Source organism: Dendroctonus ponderosae, unplaced genomic scaffold (genome assembly GCF_020466585.1).
Source record: "Dendroctonus ponderosae isolate FM_Combo_2020 unplaced genomic scaffold, Dpon_F_20191213v2 Dpon_F_20191213_4, whole genome shotgun sequence".
Classification (NCBI taxonomy): Eukaryota; Metazoa; Arthropoda; class Insecta; order Coleoptera; family Curculionidae; genus Dendroctonus; species Dendroctonus ponderosae.
In genome coordinates, this window is record NW_026018611.1 from 4,424,454 (window position 1) to 4,443,171 (window position 18,718).

Genomic DNA, 18,718 nt, shown 5'->3' on the forward strand with positions numbered 1-18,718 from the left:
GAAAATATGTGCAGTGAATGCCGCAAAAAAACTTATTAATTAAAAAATTTAAAAAAAATTAATTAAGTTTAATTTTGTTCCTTATCCTTTGAAAAAAAATTGGTGGTTCAACTATTTCGCAGATTTCGGGTTAGTTGGACCGCGTAAAGCTTTTTTATTTAATTTTTTTGTCAGCAAATGTGTCCGAGTTTTTAGTCTTTAGTTACAGTTCTGATTGCAGTTAGTTAAAATTTTTGTGACAACATTTTTTTTACGTCAATAAAGCTATTTTTTGTGAAGATAGACTCGAATCAAAAAAGGTGGGTCATCTCTCCCGGAATTACTCTATCTCAATATACGGCTCGGTACAAATCTAGCACTCCCTCAGAATCTTCACTCCACTTCCATAGAATCTTCAGTTGTTTCTTTCGGAGCAAATACAAGCACATTTTCCTTGACAGCATCGAACCGCAGGCATCCAGATGCTTAACGTATCAACGTTTCATATAGATATCGTTTAAATGGACAAAATCCGCTAAAAACCCTCCAGTGTTGTCTTTCAAACCGTCCCGTCCAGACATGGAGATGACGTGGGTCAAGATCGCCGCGAGTGTCTTGTCCCACGTCCGTTCCACCGTCCAAGTCGACGTCGGCAAGTGTCAAAACTCGCATTCACACGAATACCTTGACGGGGCTTTAAACAGCCCGATTGTATACAAATGAAAACTTCCGAACGTCGAAATTTCAATCGGCCATCCGAAAAGAACCCATTTTCCTTCACGTGTTCGATCAAAAGCGAGATAACTTCCAGCGGCTATTTTTCGACGATCTAACGCTCAAAAACTCCCTTTTTTCAATTAGCCAGGATTAGCGTGTTATGTAACTCTCCAGTCCGACGACAACTTTTAATTGAATGGAAAATTTCCAAGTTGAAGTTTTGATGGTTCAACAAAGAGTGGAGTTTTTTTTTCAAGTTTCTAAATTTATAACTTCCAACGCTTATTGTGGATTAAAGTTCGCCCAACAAATCTTCAACTCCGGGGATTTTGGTGACGATAAAAGATTATTTTATTTGGTTTGCTGGTTGGTGAGTGCAAAAAGTTGAAAACAACTGGATTAGTAAATTGAAGAATCAGATATTTGGATTGGATGGATCAGTCAAATTTCGACGTTAAAAACACAGTTGCACTGTTCTATTACTTTCATGACCGGTTGTTTACAGGATGATCCAAAATTATCAGCATTACAGCTAATTTGGAGTTAGTTTTTAAATGATGCTACTTAAAACTTGCGCTCATAGAATTTGACGGAAATACGCACTAACAACGCGCAAGAAAAATCATTATAGGTTTTTGCGCCCATTTTCCTTAATAAAGTTGTGAATTTCTTGATAAAACTCATTTTCTTTCAAATTGCTATTGATTATGATGCAATAACTGAGTATGAACTGAACAATAAAATTTTACAATGCTCCGCAGGACAAAATGAAAATATTGCTCCTATACCTGCTGGTTCCTTCTGGATTCTTAAACATCCACGGACAAACATGCAAGAGATTGAGCATTCAAGTCGAGTATTAAAGTTAAGGAAGCTAAAGAAGAGAATGTCAGATGACTGTTTTAGAAACATTTCGGGGATCGAAGGGCCGACGTAGATGACTTAAAACATGTCTTTGAGTTAAAAAGAACTTGAACGTAAAAGGTTCGAAGAGTTTCCAGTATTGGATAAATTTTAGGCCAAGTTGGGTTCTGTTCACTTATTAATTCGCTTATGTACCAAACTGTGAAAGTTTAATAAAATCATTTATTCTGTCTCATGCAACAGAGCATGGAGCAAAGACCTATGAAGATATGAGCCACTCGAGCTGAGAAACGTCTTTTCCAAAACCTAAAAACTCAATATGTAGTTTTATTACAAACTACAAAGTTTCAAAAATGATGGAAAATTTCAATGAAAAACGTGTCGCTAACATTGACCTTTGCGAGCTGTTAATTACTGAACAGGTAACTATCAATTGTGTGTGGAATGCAAGCAAAAGACACCGAGGAGTTCACCTCTTCGAATCGATTTCCTGCAGTTTTATTGGAAACTATTTCATTTATGATTTTTTTCAAGGATTTTAGAGGGCCATTACTTTCGAGCCATAAATATACCGTCGATTTCTAGCCGGGGTTACGAGTTCTGGGTTTATGGCGTGTGGCGGCACATAACATTCCTCAGAGCCGACCACTCAGAAAGCTCGATTTTGCGTTAAAGCCGATGTATAAGAGCAATAACGATTTTAGTGCGTTGGGAATATCAGTTTGCTGATTTATGCATTCGGAGGGAAATTAGTACTACTTAGGACTCTAATCACTGCCCCAACTAAACCGCTTAATACGACAATGCCCTTAGCTCAACTATTTCCCTGTATAACCATCACATTTTACCGCTCACCGTTAGACGAAATGAACGTAAATTTCGCCTATCTAATGGTTTCCACCGAAGGCTCATTTGAAATTCGCCTGTCTTTCATCCCTTTAAAATAATATTTGGTTTGGGTACGGGGTAACAACTACAAACAAAGGGGCATGTTTTTGCAGCCGCGGGTTACATTCGCTCTGGGATCTACGATCCAGAGTGTTTTCATTCGGCCATTGATACCCATTGGGATCGTTTTAACTTTAATGTGAATGGTATCGGCACCTATTGTATACAGCGCCTACCAACGACTAGGGTGGGGTTTTAAATTTTCAAAATCTGATTGTTGCAGATTCATTGTTGGGATCGGCGTCCGAAGATGATGAGGACGACGAAAGCAGCACAGCCTCATCTGTATTAAAACATCACACGATACATGGTTCCTTACCGCCAGCCCCCGGCGAAACTAACAACAATTCTTTACCTCATTCGGATATTAGTAATTCGATAGGACAGGTAAGCAACACAGAATTTGTTTTCGCTTTTACGTCGATTTTAGTGGTTGTTTCTTGTTTGGGCTCAAGATTGCTTAGAAGCGTCTTTAAATATTCTTTTCCTTGCCCAACGAGGGATATTTTTGATGAACAAGTCGAAAATCATATTCTGCAAGACTCAAAAATTTAACTGGATATTGAACCGCATTAAATCTGTTCTCGTAGTCTTCAAATATGATAAGAAAATTGAACGGTTTTAAACGCTTAACATACCAACGATTCACTTAAAGTGCGGGAACATAAAATTAAGAAGCAAACCTTTGAACAAGTGTAAGTAACGACAGGGTATTTTCCAAATCCTCTCTTCTTGGTTAAAAGCAAGACTTGTAACAAGACCAAGACCAAGAGTTAACTTGCAAGTTTTGGTGCTGATCTTGCTTTGCTCATCACAAAATCCGAACTCAATAGAAGACGGAATGTAAGACAAAACCTCACAGGGCAAAATTTAACAATTCAGATCTAATGCATCTCTGGTCACAAGTAAATGAAAATTAGAAGACAATTTTTGAACAATAAACCAACCTTCAACGCATATGCAAATTACACAGTGCATTTTCTCCCGTAAAAACGTCCAAACAATTAAATTACGTAATCGCCCTAAAGGCTCTCGCGTAGAAGCTCACCAGATTGTTACCATAAAACTATCCGATACTCCAACCATTAATCAAGCCTCTGATTAAAGGCCAGCTATTTGCAATTACCAGTGTTCGAAAAATCACCCACTAATAGTTTCGTTGCCACCTTCCAAGTGTTTAGAGTTTCAATTAAGATATTCGTCTCGGCAATTTCGTTCAGTTTTAGATCGCGCAAATAAATTCAAATTGTTTCAACGCTGCAGGGTAACTAAATCTGTTCGATTTGCAGGCCTTCATTGAGAGCCACTGCGTATCTAGACGTGGTGGTTGCAGTTTTCTGGTTCCGATGGATTTTATTGAGCGCAATTCCCGAGGGGCCAATAAACTGATGCCCACTGGCGGATATTTTCCAATTTTGTTTCGTGCGGCGTAAATGGCAAAAGACTACGAACGCATAGCGAAAGCCGGATACTGTAACTATCGAACATTTTGGCATTAATAGCAAACGAAATCTGTGATGGTTGAAATAAACCTAATTACCCAGTACCGACTTCAACGTGGTAATCAAGTAAAGATCGACGATATTCATTCATTCCGACATCTACCAGGATTAATGCGCGCTCCTAATTGCCAGTAATAAGAAAAAAATAAATAAACAAAAGAAAGGAGAGCAATGTATGGTCATTAATAAAACGCCATGACTGACAGGTGCAATACATTTAAAATTACCACTCACCTGATAGATATTAATAACTGGCTTGTCAAAACGCGCTGCCGATATGATGCTCCGAACCTCATCGGCCTCTTCTTCTAACGCCAATCCGAAAGACAAAGAAACAATGAATTTTTCGAATGTTGAATCGAAGTTACATGAGCCCGATTGACTTGATAAGATTCACGCTATACCGAAAGACGTTAGGGATGTGTGGATGTAATTAAGTGAAGAAGTCTTTAATGCCTTGTTTTGTACATTGTTATGGATTGTTAGGTTTACAGTTACTTGCTTAATAAGCGAATAGGTTCTGCTGTGTTAAAAACACCGAAATCCATCCAGGCCGGTAGTAAGTAGAAACGTATTTTGTTGCAGGACCCCAAAACGGAAAACGACTCGGAAGACCAGACCTCATTGGATGGAGATCCAGAAACCCGGGACTCACAGACGGAAAACAAAAGTCCTGATGACAGTGGCGCGGGGTCGAAACGTCGCGGCCCACGCACAACGATAAAGGCGAAACAATTGGAGATCCTGAAGACGGCGTTTTCGCAGACACCGAAACCCACCCGACACATACGGGAGCAATTGGCTAAGGAAACCGGATTACCCATGAGGGTCATACAGGTACGATTTGGTTTTATTAACTTGACTAGTTTTTGTATGCGTTTTCAACGACCTACAATTTGAGGCGGTTTTACAAGGGCAAAGTAGATTTTGTGAGTGTTTCGGAAAACAAGCCCTAATCATATGAGCGTAAAATCGAGCAACCCTCGCCCTGTAACCAAATGTTATTTTTCTTAACTGCACCCTTGGCACAGGGCAATCAAAAACAGCACAATACCGAGTGGACCGTACTAATTCTAGGGCCATTAATTTTTGCACTTGACGCAGTCATATTTACTTATTTATTGGAGTTTGACGAGTGTTGCCACCCGTAATGCGATCTTGGTCATACCGGGACCATTTGAAATCATCAACCAACGGCAGAAAATATCGCAATTGATTACAATTAACTAGGTGGGGAAATTGTAGGTTTCCCTATAGCTCAATTCAAGTTTGAAATGCAAAGTTCAAAACACTTTCTTGTGGATTTTGACAAAAATATACGTGAACTTGACCAAAAAATTGAACAGCCCCGGTAAAAGTCTGCCTCCCCTTTAGGGCTTTTCCACCCTTTTCAGTGTAAGTGAGTGTATTTGTCGTCGGTAACAAGTGCACACTGCTTTCCCGGGTAGTTACCCTAATTTTCTGATATTCTGCAGCCACATGTCATATGGAGCCATTATTTGTCGAAGTGTACAGTGCGCTCGAAATTAACTGGCAATAAGCAAACATTTGAAACACCGGCTGTGCTATAAGCATATGATCAACAAAGTTCTGCAACATTTTTGGGTTAAAATAATCTGACCAGAAACTTTTATTCAGAAGAAATGTCTGGCTCACATGCTATCGATGGTCAAAATCATTTAAAAAAGTGTTTTTTGAAACATTTTTCCAATGTTGTGCAGCCGAGTTATGGTGAATTTGTTAGTGTCTTGGTACAAAAACCACCAAATTTAGTGTTTTTTATTTGGTAGTTGGAATAAACTCATTTTTATTTGAGTTCAAGCACTAATCCTTTTTGGACTCATTTTTGGATACTCTTGTAGCGATCAGAGTTTCGGCTTAAAAAAAATATTTACAAAAGAGCGAATTTACAGCGAACTCCATAAAAATCCATCGTACATTCTCCAGAATAGGGTGTTTTCATTGTATCCAAAATTCCTACAAACTGAACATTAATCTATGGTAATATACATATATGAAAGATTAAATAAGTTTATACTATCTACCTATTGCTATTTTGTTAAATATTTAATCAATAAATTCAGCTAAAATTGAAATTATTCATGAATCTCTAAAACGCAATCCTACTGGTTGTGGCGTCTCTGGTCATATAAATGGCTGATTGTTTACGTTCTGTGCATAGTGTTTAGTTGTGTGGTTGTGTTTCATTAATTATTTTGTGGATTTAAATAATTTAAAGTTTGTGTTAAATTAAAAAATGGCTTCAGAAAGATTCCTTAAAGCGTCAACAAACAATTTACCGTGTGTACATATTTTTATGGTTACCGAATTTTGAAAAAACGACTAACGCTTTAATTCAGCCCGATTGAAGGGTGTCAAAGCAGCAGCGTAAGTAAAAATTCGTAAATTCATTATTAGTTACTCTCTCCTTAATATACTAATTTGTGCGTATTGGTTTAAATTAGGTAAATAATATATAGAATTTAACTTATTCAACTTAACCTAATCTATACACATGGCTGCTTTAAAAGTAAAATGAACTCTTAAATTTGTATTTTGGGCATCACGAGGACAATATGGTGATAATGCTATCGGATATGTGGAATTGAAACGCGAGGGTTTTTTGTGCACTGTACAAGGTAGAATTTGCCCAGAACASAGAGTACGATCGAAGGCATAYTCYGTCTRCCTCRTCATTAGCKTTTTGTTCGTACTTTCATTAAAATSRTCCTCCCAACAAAAAAACATTGAGTTTGATTTAGAGACATCASTTCTAGCTGCTTTGAACCATAAAACTTTACGTGCATAATCATGGGGAACGGSTAGAAAGAGTTTGTTTGGAGCACTTATTGAAGTATTCTTGCATYCTGGCACAAAACACCATTTATTTTGTGATSCATACATGTCACTATTTTCTAGTATRCAAGATAATAATAATCAATAAAACAATGATGATCACAATAACTKAAATAATAAAACAAAGCTGCRAAARCAACAAAATAAACACGAGACRCTTTGTTGATATGACCTGCTACGTCACAATCSGGATAGGCAACCGACRATATGGATTCGGCGTTTTYGGCGGAAAACATCTGATTTGAATTTAAATTCGCTTTAAAATTATTATGGAGACTTTTTTTGCAAAAAAAATTGTATCAGTGTAATGTTTGMCATAACTACTTTCTAYATATCAACATTAAAAAAAGTRWAAACACCCTWTTGTRTATTACTACGRATCGAATATTGTATTACGAAAMACTTAATTTAAGTGGTTAATGCAAAAAATCAGTTAATAMCTGACTTTCTTATRTAGGAARRAAGCAGAAATATTTTTTTGTAAAAAAAAMGTCAATGCTTCAAAAATTTACGAAGAGCACAAAAATGYYAGAAAACGATTAGTGSATTTACTCCAAAAAACGAGTTCATTTCAGTCACCAAGTAAAAASTTCTGGTAGTTTTTTGACGAAAACACTCAACAATTCAGCAGTTGCYCCAAGCSGATGAACTCCATCGCTTCCAAAAAATATGCGTTTTACRTCAGAACAAATTATSAGCRACTTTCAAAAAAATMMTCTCAAATATTCTCCCATCAGTTCAAAAATCACATAATTTTTGAAAAACTTTGAAAAACTATCAATAGCGGAGGAGCCAGGCATTTTTTGAGTCAAAGAATGTGGCAGTTGACCGTGTATCAACCCTGTATTTCTAATTGAATAGTAGAATATGAAAGGGCCCAAACGTTTCGCCTGCATCTGTGGCCAATAAGGCAAGTTTCCAGCTTCTTACTTTCATTTTGTGCTTTTCTGACACACTTTCAACGACATTTTCTCCGGACACTCTGTATAAAACCAACACAATAATTCCGTGTCCCACTGTACGCTTTCACCCTATGAGTTGTCGATTCATCGATGAAATATAGCTACCCACTTGCTACAGTTGCAATACAATGGGTTATTGTTCCGCATTATCCCCCGTATATTTTCGGCAACCCCATGGGCGGATCTGGCCTTATGTTGCATCCTGTGCAAGTTATTGAGGTTTGGTACAATCGTAACCCTGCGTTAAATGATCAGGAAATAGCGGAAAAAAGTGAATCAGTTAGTTAAGGCAATTTGTCGACTGGTGGCCGTGTAAATTTGGCTATAAAAGAAGCAAATTGCACGCGGCGTTAAAATGCATCCTAAACTAAAGCGCTCAGCTCTAAGTACATGTTTCCTTCCCCTGCAACATCTTACAACTAATTATAATCGCTTGTAGAAGTTAACATGTAAATCCGTCTACCTCGAATGGGTTAATTCTCTGATGGATTCGAAATGAGAACCCGAAGAATGTGTCAGAAGTCCAACCTGTCTTCATTAATAAAGTCAACTCTGCTCATAGTCATAATTATAGGTTTGGAGGATTAAAAACAGATTTATACCGGGTCACCCTAAGAATGCATGGCCTGTGGCATTGTTTTTAATTACAGGGGTAACTTAATTACCCGAAGAATGATAATTTTGAAATAGTTGGGAACCCAGGTGTGGGGGCGGGCATGATTTATTTTACTCTTCTCGTTTCAGGACGTGTGAAATGGATGGTCTAGAATTTGATAAATCGAGCGGCAGGGCCTGTCTGAATCGTCTGCTGTTTCGAACATGCAATTTTTGCCGAATTTCTTAGTCAGAACCAGAAAACACTAAACAAGCGTCACTAATAACTCAACATTCGTCTCAATCGAAAGTGTTGGCGCCGCACATTTGCACATGTTCCCCACACATCACATCTAAAGGAAAATGACAAATCGCTTAATTATCTCCACCTTGAAGCACTCTTTTCAGTGCAACTCTTTCGTGTCGCCCCTGTCGTCTCGTTTCGAGTCCATTCATCATCAGACCGAATGAAACTTGATTAGGAACGGATCTCAAGTGCATCCATGCGACCAGTTGAAATAGTTTGGGAAATTGGCCGTCGCCGGGATAAATTCATACAATTTTTTTCTGTGAAACCCAAAACGGCCGTTTATTTTAAGTGATGCCGTCTGGGCATTTACAGTGCCAACATGCAACATTTTCCATTAGTTTAGGTTGAACTTCTCTTTAATCGGGAAAGTGTAGTTTTGTATTATTTCTCGAAAAAAAGATAAAAATTGCATTATAAATAAGTAACATAAATGTGGCAATAATAATGCAAATTTCGTCTGTAGAACCAACCAGGTGCTCGTTTTTTTTCCTGTAAACTCAACCAACAGATCCATTTATGTAGAAATCAAAGAAAAATAAACATCAACATCAAACGTGTATAACCGCTTTTTCATTTCAATGTCCGTTAAAAACATTAGTAGTTTGGAAACTGAATTACAAAACTGACAACATTGCCAGGATTTAAGCAAGCCACTTCATGGGGATTAACATGATGGGAAAGCATGGTATACCCATTCCGCCTCGGTGGGTCGTAAACAACTCAATATCACCGTAAAACTGACCCAGCGGTCCTTTTCCACATATATAAATATTATTTTTAATATGTGTTTTACGGCTTTATAAATATTTTATATATTCAGGTGTTAAGATTTTTGTATCGACTGTATTTTATAGTCGGCCGGCTTTGAGCGGCCTGAAAAATACATAAACGTCAAATATTACTTTTGAATGATGCCAGACGATGGATTTTTCAGATCAGTACTGGGTGGCTCACGCTCATTTATCACACACTTTCCACCTTAGAAAAGGAAATTGCAACGAAAAAATTGCAATCGATGAGAAACAAGGTTCCTCCCCAATCAATAGACAAATAAAATGAACAAATACACGTAAAGCAGCTGAAAAAATCGACTTTTTTTTCATGATCCGCCCTGTATTGCCGGCTTCCTTGGAACGATAAAGCCCATTTTATAGCGATTCTGGAGAGCCGAGAATGAACGTAAATCATTCAAAAAATGGTGCCTACGTAAAGGGGCCTTTATTATTTAGTCTTGATGAACCTCACTGCTTCCCAGTAAGGGATTGTTTTGTTGTCCCACTACGATTAGCCAACATTTTACTGCCCGTAAATAAAACACAGGTTACAATAAAAAGTGCAAAATTAGGTCTTTACTTCTTCTTCTGAAAGCATTCCACAGAAGCTTACAATCAATAGATGCCAATAGATAGAAAATGATCTATTTCAGCTATTCAACTTGATACAAAGGTAAATGGTCTACTAAGCTAAAACGTGCGCAAGAACTTGATAAACCTGTAACGATAATAACATGTTTATATTGATTTATTGCATGTTTTTACCGTGATTAATCGGAAGTCAAACGGCTTCAATAATTTATACAAATAGTGGGTACCATTCGGTATAACCAGTCTTCCAAAACCACTTTGCGCCATAGGTGAATGAATCGAAAGTGAAAAAGTGCTCAATTCTCAACAATCAACGGGTTAATATGGCAATAAATATTGATATTGACTAAGGATAATTGATGTGAGTGTTTTAAATAAAGTTTTAATTTGTCGTTCATCAATAGTCTTAATTACTCGTATTTTTTCAAAATTGATTTGCTGAGTAATTTAATAAACAGATTTTACTTAAGTAAGGACTTTAACAGAAAATTCAAATAAAAAATCGAACCTGAAAAAGACACTAGTTTATGGTTTTTTCAATTACTCTTTTTCAATTGAGTTTAAGATGAATCAAAGCCGTTATTCTGTCTCTCTGAAGATGCAAGTCACTAGTGCTTCGAAACGTTTTTTTCGAAGACTGCCTAAATGCCCGAAACACTCACTAGTTTCATTGCAAATGAACTCTTTTTCATTTGTGTGTAAAACTGATCTAACCGGCGTATTTTAAAAATTAAACCAATAAATGGCAATAAACCACAAAAAACATGGTGAGCTAAAACAGTCCATAAGAAACAGAAAAAATCACGCTAATCCTGAGAACCGCCGATTTTTTGAAGGTGTCGCAAACCCATAGGGAAAATTGCTAAACTCAAAAACGACTGCATGTAGAAACTTGAAAAGTGGACAGATTGTGTAAAAGACAAGAATCAACAGAATAAGAAACAATCATTATGAACCCGTGCAGAACGTGATTTTTTTCAAGCTCTTCATCCTTGAGATAAAAGACAATTATAAAGCACCGACCATAATATTTCTAAAAATTTAATCACACCAACTAGAGCAAGTAAGGACTTGAAATGTCCACAGAGTGGATAAAAAGAAACAAGCAAATAGACGAGAAAGCCCCACTCAAATAGAGCCTATTCAGGGGCACTCCAAATTATATTCCACCACGGCATAAAATCTCGAAAAACTCATCGGTTTCAAGCGATGATCGCGAAAGCTCAAGTCATTCCTCACAAAGAAACTGTTGTCTTTAAATGGAGAAAATGGGAATATTTGGTAAAAGAGAATCCATAGAAAATTACTAGGGAGGCGGAAGTCGTCTCCCTTCTTCAAAACATTTCTCTGAAACAAAGGGCCATTGCGTTCTCCAGAGCTAGTTCAGTTGGATTTACATTTACTAAATTATTCACACATAGACTACCGTTGACGAATTGCAATCAATCAACAAAAGGCACACCAACAAAACAATGTATCGAAGAACCAAAAGGTTGTATGCACTTCACTCAACATATTAGAATATTTTAGCGATAATCCAACCCAAAACTGTACCATACGCGCAAATCGTAGCAGAAGAGGTTCGGGTTCCGAGTTGTGAGATGAAATGCGGTCGAATTGTGAGGGGCTCAACAGGCCAGACGAGTCGGCATCACAAAGACCCCCTGGGGGAGCCTCCAAAGCGCTGGAACTCCACGAAACCACCCTTCGGCCTTTGGCCTGTCCGACATGGTCCTTATTTCAGAAATATTATTGATAATGCTTGGGTCAGCGCGGCGCTAAAATTCGCCATGCTAATATGGTGATTTATTATTTTTACGGTGCGAAAACTAATCGGGATCCTACTGATGGAGCATTTCTTGGAGATGCCGTTTTTTCTTTCATAGTTTATACCTGATTCAGACGTTTTTTTGGAAATAGCAAATGAAGCATTCGTTTTTGCAGTTGCATTGTGCAAGCCCAAAACTGTTAGAAAGTGTTTCAGGAAGCTCTGCTCTGAACCCCGAATAAATAAACAAATTTAATATTTACGCACCTTGTTGCTTGTGCCAATGTTCAATAAAAACCAAATTAAAATTATCGCGACGAACTCGTGATCAATTAAATAAATAAACCCATGGAATGGACGAACTAATCAATTTTACATTTAATTCTTTTTTACGTTGTGATAACGGTGACTTGGTTGGGTCATTAGAGAAGTGGCCATATAATTGTTTGAATAAAGTCACGTTTATGCTTTTTTCTGGTTTTGGTCTACCGGATGCTAATTTCTCGTTATCGGATGGTTTTCTTCGAAAAAAACAGCGACAATTTCGCACTTTTGACCTTGGATCAGCTGATTGAATTTGATTATTTGTTTCAGGTCTGGTTCCAAAACAAGAGGTCGAAAGAGCGACGACTCAAACAACTAACCTCGATGGGTCGCGGGCCATTCTTTGGGGGTTCGAGAAAAATGCGCGGATTTCCGATGAATCTCTCCCCAGGGGGTTTGGAAGACGGGCCACCTGGTTTCCCTTATTTTGCCGATGGAAAATTCGAGTTCGGCTATGGTGGTCCCCCATTTCATACCCATGATGGGCCTTTCTTCCCAGGACATCATCCTGGAAGCGGCCCCGGTGGTCAAGGTCTACCCTTCAACCAAGGAGGTATGAAATTTTGTACGTGAAACTCTTCGTTAATTAATATTTAAGTCAAAAAATCATAATCGCTGATGAACTGAACCTGTCGACTTTGATCAAATTCAGAAAAACTTTCCGGTACTCCCTAAATACTCTCAATACATTGTTTTTTCCCATTATTTTATAGGTGGTCCAATGGATCATGGAGGTCCGATACCAATGGGTGGCGACTTTGGTGGTATGCCCGGACAAGAACCGGGCCAATTCATGCCCCAACAACCCGGACCGGATCAAATGATGCCCGGAGGACCCGGAGGTCAAGGGACTGGCCGGGGAGGAAGCCCGGAATTTATGTCCCCCAGCAATTTCTCCGATAACCCTCAACAACTAAATGAAGGTCTGGTTTGGTAGCTGGCAAAGGCTCTAGCCAAACGAGCTAGAGAGTAATAGTAATATATATTGGTGTAAATAGCACTTTTGAGTTGATGTAAATTGTCGGCATAATCCATACTTTTGAAAACGTCTTTAGTTCTAACACCGAATCAGTATTGTCAATGGTTTTCTATGGATTATGGTTGGCCGCAACCTATTTATGATTTGCAATAAATATTTTAGTGAATTAGCCTCGCTTCCGTTGATTTGAAAAAATATTTGATTGGCAAACGTTTCGTGCAAGTGCGTCTTTAGGCATATGACACCATCTTATAGTCTTAATTATGTCGCCTTTAAGCATTTAACACCCAACAACGACACTAAAGGCCAAAAATCACACAAAACATCCAACGCACATGCTGTTGAAACTTCACATTTCCAGTCAAAAACCACTAAAATCCCAACATTTTCAATTTCAATACACTTATGATTAGTTAACTGATGTTACGCAAAGGCTATATGGCTTTGCGTTGCTTCTGAACTTTATCGATTAGATGAACAATAAGGCGCAGATCAATGTTTGGCTTTTGAGAACACCAAGAGCACAGTTGTAAATATAAGAGTATTTTGCGAAAACATTGATTTGTATGAATGGAAAGTCGGATGAAAAATGTACAGGGTTTCTTTATTGCGAATATTGATTTTGCTCTTAAGCAGTTCGATAGGGGTAAAATAAATGTACTTTTTTTTAAATGTGCTTTTTAGTTGATTTTACATTATTTTCGTAGAAATATTTTTAGGTTTACTTTGTTTTCAAAATCTAATTGCATCTTTAATTAAAAATGAATTAATCCCATTCAGAATATTCTCATTACCTACTTTGTTGAATTATCCATTGCACATTAGTAAAAGTGCCAAGCAACTAAGTTCCAACTTAATTTCTAGAGTAGCTTATCCCGAGCTGCAAAGCTTAGCTGTACTATTTGTAAATGTAAAAAGTTAGAATAAGTGTCAGCTTGTAAATACCCAAAAATAGTACATGTTACAGTCCATGTTGTTTAAATAATATTTCGTAAAAGGGTATATCACTATTGGCTTTCAGTTCATCGGTCCCTTAATAAGTGTTTTTTTGAATTAAGTTTGGTTGTGGTATACCCTTTTATCCAGGGCTTTGCCGTTCAAAGTTAAAAATTGTACAGAAGGTATGTTACTAATAATGTGCTGTAAAAACAGAGCCATCCGGATATATTAGTGTATATTGTTACTTACTTTTAGATGTCTTATCAATATAAAACACATTATATAAAAAGTGGTTTTATTACTTACCAGTAGTTGAAATTCGGCCCAACAGCGTGCCAACCGAGATATGAATCTGTAAAGAAAAGACAGAAAAAAACATGAAATTGTGTTGACCTGCAGTGACTGATATGATAATTGCATGATAATCATCCGACAACCGAATTCTCCCTATTTACATAAACGCAACGCTGATAATCGCGATAATTGAGACACTTCCTCCCCTTTCCACCACGTCAATAACTCGTCAAAATCACCGGATCTGAGGGAGTCACTCGATCGACAGGTGTTCTTGTTACCGATTCATCATCAGACCGCCGCCGATAGTATTTTGTTTCGACAATCAAGGCACGCAAAGGTCACTTCAATCACGCGATCCCTGTCAGCCGATGCAAAGTACCATCCAAATAATTTATTTAAAAACACACTGCAGTATGGGGGGAAAACGGTTGAAACATCTGTTTACACTGATGGAGTTTGATCATGTTCCATGAGACTCTTTTAATCACAATGTCAAGATTAACTGAAGGCAGTAGATTCTTGTTTTAAACATCGATGTTGAAGAGAGTGAAGGTTTAAAGTGTAATTTTAACTAACATTACGTTATGGGCTTGATTTAGAAGTTTTTTTCTGTAAAGACACTCTTGGACGGATGTTTTGTTAGTCTCGAATCCAGGATTATGATTTTTTGCAATTTTGTACCCCGGAACTTTTAAGAATACTTGATCCAATAATTAGGTGCACAAATGGTCAAATGGTTTATAGTGTTAATCCCAAATGCCCAAAGTCTCATATTTGAAAGAATGTTTTTAGTTAATGTTTAAATTGCCTGTATTTCAGAAACTAAATCTAAACATATTATTTTCATTTAAAATAGATTGATTGAAACCCTGAGAAAAAAGCTATAGACTTGGCAACGACCTTTGGCTTGCATACAAGCTTTAGACACAGAGATTTTGAAACCTTAAATTTTAACATTACTTAAATGCTCCATGGACCATAGAAAGCCGACTAAGAGAAATTACATTTTTGAAACGCTTGGTTTTAATTTTTTAATCCTGAGAATAAATTCTCCTTTTTATGTTCAACACATCTTGATGCGTTTCTATTAAAGAACCCACACATTGAGAAAGAAAGGGAGAACAAATATGACTTATTTGTAAATATTCAGACACTGAACCAGTTCACTTTATTTTGGCCAACAAGAAGCTAAAAGTCGCAGCCAATTTTTTCACCGTAAAAAGCTGAATGTTTACTTCTAAAAAGTCATGTTGATGGTGCCCCTTACAAGTTGGAGCTAAATTAATATGAAGGAAAAATTTCTAATTCCAAAACCACTAAATACCAAATTTCAACAATACAATGGAATTATTTAGAAAATTCCAAGAAAAAACAAAAATGAAACCAAAATTTTAACACCCTGCATCTTGGAAACTGTGCACTTTCGGGCTTATGTTTATGGGAACTTATTCTCATAAAATGACCTAAGAAATTACGTTCTTGAATATTGCCGCGCCTTTTTTAAACATCCTGAAACATTTTATAAATTACAGAACTATAAAGTCAGATTTTAGAGTCGCGACGACGTCGGCCACTGTGATTTCATAAGCATTCCTGTACCTTAATTTTTGGATATTTCTGTAAAAAAATTTTGGAAACAAATTTCCTTATTCTCCCTCATTCAAAATTGGCGCTTCTTTCCGCTTTCAACTATCAGGGGAAGCGTAGCACTTGTGCTTTGTGGCGTAAACTTTTAAGCCTCTTCGTCCTCACCTATTCAATAACCTTTTGAGTTATCACGGGTTCCTAACTTCATTTCTGCCACCAAATCTACTGTATCCTATACGTTTTCTGTTGCCTATATGGCCATATTTTTCCCAAACAAAAATTAAAATTGTAAAGTTTCCGTGCCTCTTAATAAGTATTTCGTCCAAGCAATGCTTCAACTGTCTACAACCGCCTTAGACTAATAGATAGAGTTATAAAAATGTCAATAATTGGCCGGTTGAACGTCTAAAAATAACCCTCTGGTTCGTTCTTCTACCCAAAATCTAATAGCCTTGAGCCAAACCCTAATCTTGGCTGGAAAATTATCTAAACCATCGCAATCACGATCGATTTCGTAGCGACTAACAATCCTCGTCTGTCTTCTCTTCGCGACCAGTTCGCCGGGGTAATTTCAGTATAGATTTCCGAAGGACTTTAATATGCGATAATCACTGGGTACCGAATCAATATATCTCCGACATGTCAAACGTAATTACACACTGCTTGCGATCGTCAACCTGCCCTGCTGCTTCCGAAAGAACCCGAGGCCTATCGGGGGAACCCTTGGATAGTTAATATGCATTTTACGTCCTGTTTGATATTAATTTGCCTGGCATTTTATTATCAATAAAAGCATTGAGATCGGCAGGCAGTGAGCAAGAAACGGTGATGAGCGAGACTCATACCGGCAGACCAAGACTTAGACTATGTATGCAAGAACAAGTGCAAGGCAAAGTCATCACATCGTAGGTCATAATTCATTATTTAGCGCTAAAAACCTGCTAAGTTCCACGGAAAAACTTCTTGGTAGTAGAATTTATCTTTAAGTAGTAGAATTAACGCCATTTACTGTCTTTTACTCTACTTCATTCGCTCAATCACTTGCACCGTAATTCCTACTTATAAAGCAATTACGCTTCCATCTGATTAGGTACCGATAGATCATTTGCATAATGTACGCATTTACATAATCCATAATATTAGAAAAGTTTGTTTCATATAATTTATCTAATGTAGATAGGATCATTTACGCCCCATCAAGTTGATTAGCTAAATTGAAATGGTGTTCACATTACAGACATGCTAATCTAATAATAACATATAGAAACGCAAATGAACAATTACCACTGCATGTAATGGCCATTGGGATGTAGTGGTTGCAGGAATGTTAAAAAAGAACGGATTCCTTAGAGCTCGAAAAATTCCGTGCGGATAATTGTAGTGATTTAACCCTATAATTCACCAAAGAATGGATTAGGAGCTAAAAGCGTATAATCGACACCGAAAACGTTTCATTATCCTGTTAAATACAAGTGATTTAGTTGGGAACGTTCACTGTTGACTATGGGCAATCAATTTGGAACTCTACATTGAAAAACCGAGTGTTTTCTTAAACTTTTCCTAATCTCCAGCAGTAGGTAGGTATAATTAAAATTTTGTAGGCGAGGATGATTAAAAACGCCTCATACACCAAGAGTGGAACCGCAAAATTGCCCGTTTACTTCACGGTTACCGAAACCGATAAAACAAAAACCCTGTTATTAAGAGGCGACAGCTGAACTTTCAGTTGCACAAATTAGCGAAAAAGTCAAAGCGCATCGGTCGTAATTGTGGGAGGAGGAGTTCGATCGCTTCCGCTAGTCGCGACACTATTATTATGGGGTTTATCGACATTTGCGGAGCTAAACACCGTAACAAGTCATTTTCCTTTTCCCTTATGGGTTGATGAGTTAGCTTGAACTTAAACGTTTAAAAAAAAAGTTCATACATTTTGAACCATCAGTTTCAAGAACTACTATTATTTCACTGATCCTCAACTGAACTTTGAACAAAACGAGATTGACGAACTCTAACTAACCACTCGGTTGCTGAACTCTTTCGTCTTTAACCAGCTTTTCTAAATAAATAATTCCAAATCAAAATTGATTCCTGTGTTTCTTTTGTCATTTATTGTCTCTATTTATCAATTAAAATACGTTTCGGTGTATTTTTCCACCATCATCAGTTTTTCTAAAATAACAGATAGTTAGAAAAAACATTTCATTAATTTAAAAAACAAACACAGTTCGTCAACAGCCTCATCATATCACATATTAAAATACATCACAATTGCAATACTTTAAAACACTCTAAAATTAATTAGGCCTAACAGGTGATTAGTCAGGACAATCAAATTTGGGAAGAGACTAGAATTCTTCGTTCAGATACTTAAATATTTTTACTTACATGTGTAGCGTTGTTGCTACTTTAAGCCTTGGCATACATTTGGAGTATTAATTTTGTCCATTTTGGACACAAAGCGAATAAAATACTGTTTATATTGATTTATTTTACTTTCAGCTATTTTTCTTTGCATTCTGAGGATATTATTTTTGGTTTGCAAAATTCTTCTATATACCGGGTGTTAGTTAATATTCTATGTTTATTTCATTTAATTAATGTATGATATACTGAGTTAGGATTGTTGGTATCCAATCTGAAATTCATAGCATTGTTATGTTTTTTAATCTGTATCATTTCATGGACTCTTCTCTTATTATAATTACTCTCGTTAATCAGTATTTTTGTG

The 18,718-nt window shown here is 37.0% G+C and overlaps 1 protein-coding gene and 1 long non-coding RNA gene across 3 annotated transcripts in view; one reads left to right on the forward strand and one right to left on the reverse strand.

Annotated features, from left to right (window-relative positions):
* LOC109544107 (LIM/homeobox protein Lhx5) overlaps positions 1-14,389 on the forward strand; it is a 45,294-nt gene extending 30,905 nt beyond the window's left edge. Inside the window, exons 4-7 of one of the 2 annotated variants that reach the window (XM_019914147.2) lie at positions 2,732-2,895; positions 4,596-4,847; positions 12,459-12,753; positions 12,902-14,389. In XM_019914147.2, the coding sequence (XP_019769706.1) occupies positions 2,732-2,895; positions 4,596-4,847; positions 12,459-12,753; positions 12,902-13,125 (935 nt within the window). In that variant the 3' untranslated portion in view covers positions 13,126-14,389. The remainder of the gene's footprint in view (positions 1-2,731; positions 2,896-4,595; positions 4,848-12,458; positions 12,754-12,901) is intronic. The other variant, XM_019914148.2, reaches the window with a different exon arrangement.
* Positions 1-18,718, reverse strand: part of LOC125504324 — a 173,990-nt gene that overhangs the window by 144,768 nt on the left and 10,504 nt on the right. The window contains exon 2 of the long non-coding RNA XR_007281437.1: positions 14,413-14,458. This is a non-coding gene — a long non-coding RNA (uncharacterized LOC125504324). The remainder of the gene's footprint in view (positions 1-14,412; positions 14,459-18,718) is intronic.